General features: G+C 37.1%; 1 protein-coding gene across 2 annotated transcripts; it reads left to right on the top strand.

Moving 5' to 3' along the window:
• The first annotated feature begins 1,975 nt into the window (after nucleotides 1-1,975).
• LOC145045079 (sucrose synthase) lies at nucleotides 1,976-6,097 on the top strand. 2 transcript variants are annotated; one of them, XM_078993426.1, is made up of 11 exons: nucleotides 1,976-2,109; nucleotides 2,651-2,778; nucleotides 2,862-2,985; nucleotides 3,067-3,218; nucleotides 3,306-3,498; nucleotides 3,577-4,008; nucleotides 4,091-4,548; nucleotides 4,614-4,838; nucleotides 4,931-5,494; nucleotides 5,602-5,740; nucleotides 5,825-6,097. In XM_078993426.1, exons 2-11 carry the CDS (start codon nucleotides 2,681-2,683, stop codon nucleotides 5,855-5,857), a joined length of 2,418 nt encoding a protein of 805 aa, XP_078849552.1. In that variant the 5' UTR covers nucleotides 1,976-2,109; nucleotides 2,651-2,680; the 3' UTR covers nucleotides 5,858-6,097. The 2 variants fall into 2 exon arrangements, with proteins under 2 accessions (XP_078849552.1, XP_078849553.1); XM_078993427.1 differs by having other exon boundaries at nucleotides 2,017-2,116.
• Nucleotides 6,098-7,171: the final 1,074 nt, after the last annotated feature.

Genomic DNA, 7,171 nt, shown 5'->3' with positions numbered 1-7,171 from the left:
TTGTGCATGGATATACATTATGTAATATTGAGGTGTCACTAATTCATATAATCCATGTTTATTTTCCCTCTTTATTTTTTTTTTGTAAAACCGAGAATTAGAGATGGGAGGGAAAAGAAATTTGAATGTTGGGTTAGAAGGGAACAACAACCGTAAATGCATGGCCCAATAAGTAAGTTTTCGGCCCATTGGGCCCACATGTGTGTTTATGGCCCAATTTAATAAAAAGAAATGGTTTTTCAGCCCATTGAGGTTCAAGGAAGTTGTTTACGGCCTAATAAGTCCCATGAAGCAAAGTGATACATTTTAGGTCCAATAAGGCCCATAAAGAGTCTTTTGGCCAAAAATGTTATAATTTAAGGAATGTGGGTCCATTTAGGCCCCAAATGAGGATTCATAGCCCAAAATAATTCAATTGAGAGTTTATTGGCCCATTAGGCCCAATAAATGATTCATAGCCCAATAATAGGTTTAAACCGGGAAGTTAGGGTTACAACCCAAAGTCGAGTGAATGTAGTATATTGAATTAGGTTTAGGGTTTCATGAGTGGTCTTTGATTCGAATAGTTGTTTTTGAATGAGTAATATGTATAACGTCAAACTTGGAGTTACAAGATACAACAAGAGTTGATTACACGCAGATAGAATTTCCTAGCCTACAAATGCTAGTTGTGACATACCCCATAGTTGTTTATTTGTGATGTTTAGTGTGTGGTTATTTGGGAATTCACTAAGTTTCGTGCTTACGATTTGTGGTTTGTATGTTTCGTGTTTTCTTATATTAAAGAAGGGGCATGAATTGATTGCATCGTATCAATGAAGGACTTGTGTACTTGATAACTTTTAATGACACTCTGATGAATGTTTTAAGATCTTACGGTTGTGATTTCAATAAATACTTAAAGTTTTAATCGAAAATTTTGGGTTGAATTTTGGGGCTTTACATTTAGGTGTGAACCATTAGAGATATCATCATTTTGGTGCTTGATTTTTAAAGATCTACAAAGGAAGGAATCAAAGAAATTTTTTACAATAACAATTCAAAAGGTATGTAACTTTAATCTATGATTTGGGTTGAATTGTGCATTGTAATATTTATTTGTTTTTTTTATTAAAATAACTTTAATGGCTTTACCATAATCTCTTGATTATTTGAAAGTTTAGTATCTTCATAATTTTTTTTTATCAACTTTATCTTAGAAGAAAACTTCATATGACTTATTGGTAATATACTCCACACTTCCACCACTCCAATAAACTTTTCTTCGCCACACACAACCAGTGAAACCAACAACCAACATCAAATGCGAGAAGAAGGTGCACTCGCAAAAATCATTCTTAATCGAAAAAGTTTAGCATTTGTCATATATAAAAAAAAAAAAAAAAGTAACATCGCAAGTTTGCAACTTGGATTTTAGAGTACATAATGTTTATTATTTAAAAATGGAAAATATGGTTTTTTTTGGAGACATGAATCCACTTTTCATGGTCATTTTAGTGAAAATATGTAAAAAATTTAGACATTAAACAAAAAGTTATTATTTGTAAACTGGGATTATGGCTCTTGTTTATACATACAGTATCTGTGTGCTTCCATTTTTTCAAGAAATTAATGATTTTGCCCGAGGGGAAATCAAGACGTAAAATTGAAGGTGCGGTATCTTACATCTATATTTGACCCAATATTAAAAATTAATTTTGTCTTTAATATCTTCTCCTTTAACCTACAGATTTCTTCTTCTACACTCAAAAGAAGATATTGTATAAGTATGGTATAATTCACTCAAAAAAAAAAATTTACTTTCCTTAATACATGTAATTATTATATGACATAATTCACTCAAAAAATAAATTTTATTTACTTTCTTTAATACGTCTCATTATTAGTAAATGAAATAGGAAGGTGGTGGTGGTATTACTGTAGTCGACAAAGGTGGTAGGAAAAAGATATTAAAAAAAGGGTTGAAAGAATTTCCGCTTTCTCCTTTCTTTGCCTATAAAATCACACCATTCCCTTAATTGCCTTCTCATCTCTATCCTTCCGTTCACCCCTTTTTCTCTATCGTCAATTACGTCCACTTTGCTGTTCTGTTGAAAACCAAGTTAAAAGGTGTGATGTATGTATTTGGTCAGGATGATCGAAACTACTTTATTTCCTTTTTTTGATTTCTCTAATTTTTGTCCTCAACATTAGCACAAAACTTCATCACGATGTTCGAATCAAGTTTTAGTTGCTTTTGATTTCTCTGCCATGTAGCTTAATTTTTTGCAGATAACTTCATATTAGGATTCATCCCTGTTTCTGGTTTTTGTTCATTACAGTACCTATTTCAGGACTTCATACTTGTGCTTCACAGTTCCGATAATGAATCTATCAACTTCATACATCGATTTAGGGCATTATTAGTAATAGAAGGAATTTTATATCAGTAAATAATGCCAGGTGGTTGATATAATTCAAGTTTTGAATTCATGGTGGTGGCCGCCATTGACTTTCTTTCGCTTTTCTTACTTGAATAATCATTTTTCTCTAGAAGCGTAGGAACTGGTGGATCAATAAACATCAGACACCTGGATTGTTGTTTCTTCTACAAATTTAATTCCTCTGTATTTTAGTAATCAGATCATCTAAAACCTTCCTTCTCTTGCAGTTGAAAACCTTTCTGAGTTTGCGGCCGATCATGGCGGAAAAAGTTTTCACTCGTGTTCACAGTCTGCGAGAGCGTTTGGATTCAACCCTCGCAACTCATCGTAATGAAATCCTAATGGTTCTTTCAAGGTATGTTCTGCTTTCTGGCTCATCTTCTCAGACACGATTGTGCGAATGATTTTAATATTTGTTTATAATCTGATATTCTCAAGGATTGAGAGCCATGGAAAAGGAATATTGAAGCCTCACCAACTCATGGCTGAATTTGATGCAATCTGCAAGGAGGATACCAAACTTCATGACGGTGCCTTTCATGAAGTTCTCAAATCGACACAGGTATATGATCTAATAAACAAACAAAATTAAGCGAATCATCATGCATCCGATTGATCCTCTGTTTTTTTTTTCGATTGATAGGAAGCAATAGTGTTGCCTCCATGGGTTGCACTTGCTATTCGTCTCCGACCTGGTGTTTGGGAATATGTAAGAGTAAATGTGAATGCACTGGTCGTTGAAGAATTAACTGTTCCCGAGTATCTTCACTTCAAAGAAGAACTCGTTAATGGATCGTAAGTATCGTTATCCTTTCACCAATAAATTCGCCTCTTTCCTCGGTTTCTTACGCACATGTTTACACAATTTCTGAACCATCGCAGCTCAAATGGCAACTTCGTACTGGAATTGGACTTCGAACCTTTCACCGCATCTTTTCCCCGGCCAACCCTAACCAAGTCCATCGGGAACGGGGTTGAGTTCCTTAATCGCCACCTCTCTGCTAAAATGTTTCACGACAAAGATAGCATGCATCCTCTTCTCGATTTCCTGCGTACACATGCCTGCAAGGGCAAGGTATTACACTCAAAACTAAATGCCTTCTTGATTCACTCGTTTGATTAATGTTCTGTACTGAGTTTTTCCGATTTGCAGACGATGATGCTGAATGACAGAATCCAAAACCTGAATTCTCTTCAATCCGTGTTAAGAAAGGCATCGGAGTACCTATCGACACTCGATGCCACCACTCCATACTCTGAGTTTGAGCATAAGTTTCAAGAGATCGGATTGGAGAGAGGTTGGGGTGCAAAAGCAGAAGGCGTCATGGAGATGATCCATATGCTACTCGATCTTCTCGAAGCTCCTGATGCATGCACCCTCGAGAAATTTCTTGGAAGAATCCCTATGGTTTTCAACGTTGTCATTCTTTCCCCTCATGGTTACTTCGCTCAAGAAAACGTTTTAGGATACCCCGACACCGGTGGTCAAGTTGTTTACATTCTCGATCAAGTTCCTGCTTTAGAACGTGAGATGCTCAAGAGGATCAAGGAGCAAGGGCTTGATATTGTTCCCCGTATTCTCATCGTAAGTCCCTCTCTTCTTCGTTCAAAATCCTGGATACTTATTAAAGTTGGTTGTGATGATCGGTGTTATTTATTATGAACAGGTGACGAGGCTCCTCCCTGACGCCGTCGGAACCACCTGCGGACAGCGACTTGAGAAGGTGTTCGGAGCAGAGCACTCTCATATTCTTCGAGTTCCGTTTAGAAACGAAAAAGGTATTCTTCGCAAATGGATCTCTCGCTTTGAGGTGTGGCCATACATCGAGACTTTCACTGAGGATGTTGCGAAAGAAGTCACCGCCGAGTTGCAGGCGAAACCCGATTTGATCATCGGAAACTACAGTGAGGGAAACCTTGTCGCCTCTTTGCTCGCTCACAAATTGGGTGTAACCCAATGCACCATCGCTCATGCCCTTGAGAAAACTAAATACCCTGATTCCGATATCTACTGGAAGAACTTTGATGAGAAATACCATTTCTCCTCTCAGTTTACAGCTGATCTTATCGCCATGAATCACACCGACTTTATCATCACAAGTACCTTCCAAGAAATCGCCGGAAGGTAAAAAAGCATATTCACGTCAGTATTCTTGATTTACAAAACCCTAATTTTGATTTCGTTTTCAGCAAGGACACCGTTGGACAGTATGAGAGCCATACAGCTTTCACAATGCCTGGATTATACAGAGTCGTCCATGGAATCGACGTCTTTGACCCTAAATTCAACATCGTTTCACCCGGTGCGGATATGGGGATCTACTACTCCTACAGCGAGAAAGAAAAGAGGCTTACAGCACTCCACCCTGAAATCGATGAACTCCTCTTCAGTTCCGTTGAGAACGAAGAACACTTGTAAGTTTTGCATTACATATTATACATTCTCCATGTTTTTAATTTTAATATTCGAATTGATCGTTTGAATGAATGAACATCACTCGTTACAGATGTGTTTTGAAAGACAAGAATAAGCCGATTTTGTTCACAATGGCTCGACTGGACAATGTGAAGAACTTGACCGGACTTGTGGAGTGGTACGCGAAAAACGATCGGCTTCGTGAGCTGGTGAATCTGGTGGTGGTCGGCGGTGACCGGAGGAAGGAATCGAAGGATCTGGAAGAGCAAGCTCAGATGAAGAAGATGTACGATTTAATCGAGGAGTACAAGTTAAATGGTCAGTTTAGATGGATTTCTTCACAGATGAACCGGGTTCGAAACGGCGAGTTGTATCGTGTGATTGCTGATACGAGAGGCGCTTTTATTCAGCCGGCGTTTTATGAAGCCTTTGGGTTGACGGTGGTGGAGGCCATGACGTGTGGGCTGCCGACGTTTGCAACGCTTCACGGTGGTCCGGCGGAAATCATTGTTCATGGGAAATCCGGGTTTCATATCGACCCGTATCATGGAGACCAGGTGACTGAGCTTCTGGTGAAGTTCTTTGAGAAGACCAAAGCCGACCCCTCTCATTGGGAAGCCATTTCCAAGGGTGCGGAGCAGCGTATCCAGGAGAAGTAAGAAAATCTAATCTTGTTTCGTTCTTCAGTTAACAACTAAAAACCAATTTATTTAGAAGCATAAACATGTGTTAATTAAATTAACCCTTTTCTTAAAATGACAGATACACGTGGCAGATATACTCAGATAGGCTGTTGACGCTTGCTGGAGTTTATGGATTCTGGAAACACGTGTCGAAGCTTGACAGGCTTGAGATCCGTCGTTATCTTGAAATGTTTTATGCATTGAAGTATCGAAAAATGGTAAGTGAATGAATTAATTAAATAATAAATGTATATGTGATTGGGTAGTAGAGATGGAGATGATTTGTGTTGGTGTTTTTATAGGCGGAATCTGTTCCTTTGGCTGTTGATGAGTAAGAGACGTGCAATCCGGTGGTCAAGTTGAGGTTTTGAGGAGCACATATTTTATATTTACATAATAATAAAGTGAAAGAGAGCATTTTGAAAGGCATTTTGTTTTTTGCTTTTGCTTTCGAGAGTTCATGTGTGTCTTTGTTTTATTTCCCTCATTCCTATTTCATTGCCGACCATTTGTGTAATCGACTCCTGCCTTGCATTGGCCTTGATTCCAATTTCTAATGGATTTTTTCATAAGTATTCTCTTTTTTGTCCATTACTTTCTCTTTTTCTCTATTTTATATCCCTTGAAGTACTCAAATCAAACAAGAACGACTTATTTCTCACTGAAAAACTATTACCATTGTCTTGCCCAAACATACAATCAAAACTAAAAAATGCTCATATACAACTCTTACTAAAACTAGTCTGAATCAACTAAGAACCAAAAAGATGCATAAGAGATTACATGATGTAAACCCTAATTATAGAAACTAGAATGATAGAATGAGGGGGTAGTGTGGTTTTCAGGTGCAGTTTCACCATTGTGGCTGGGGAACATTGCATATGGGTGTGATGTGGTGCGGTTTAGGCTGCAGTCGCTATAGTGGCAAGGGAACACTTCCCGGTTGTGGTTATATACATGAAACTTCACATTTTCACTTAGCACCCTCCAGCTTCTGACCTTTTATCACTTCCTTCACTGACCTCAGCCCAACATGAACCTAAGCCCACAACTAGATAGTCCAAGAACAACACTTAGCCCATACACAAGTTGTCACACATAATAAAGTTGACCTGCAACATTAAACAACAGATTATATTCTTATTTATAATTTATAACAATTTAATAATCATAAAGTTGAGAATGCATTTACCATATTCTATGACATTCAATACATTGCCTCAAGCTCTAACTTTGAAAAGGATCAATAAGTCTTTATATCAATTCTATGTGTTTTGTTTTTTCATAAAAAACCAGATTTAAAAACAATTGAATTGCAGAATTGTTATCAACTAAAACCCAAATTGGTAATTTACATTCAACCTTTAAATCCCTTAACAATTTAATTACCCACATTAATCACATGTTACCAAAGCCATAACTCTATACTTAGATTCAATTAAGGATCAAAAAACAGTTAGTTGTTTTATGCTTTTCCATGAAATTAAGAAATTTCCTAGAAACAAGGAAAATCCAGTAACTAATATTCTAGTACTAAGATAATCATCTACATCTGCATAAAATTGTCTTAGAGTTTAAATTGAAAAAGTTAGATAAATGAGTTTACCTATCAACTTTTGATATCGAGTAAAATCACTTATTGATAGATC

Source organism: Lactuca saligna, chromosome 5, assembly GCF_052625555.1.
Source record: "Lactuca saligna cultivar CGN05327 chromosome 5, ASM5262555v1, whole genome shotgun sequence".
Taxonomy (NCBI): domain Eukaryota; kingdom Viridiplantae; phylum Streptophyta; class Magnoliopsida; order Asterales; family Asteraceae; genus Lactuca; species Lactuca saligna.
This window is presented reverse-complemented; position numbering and strand designations above follow the sequence as displayed.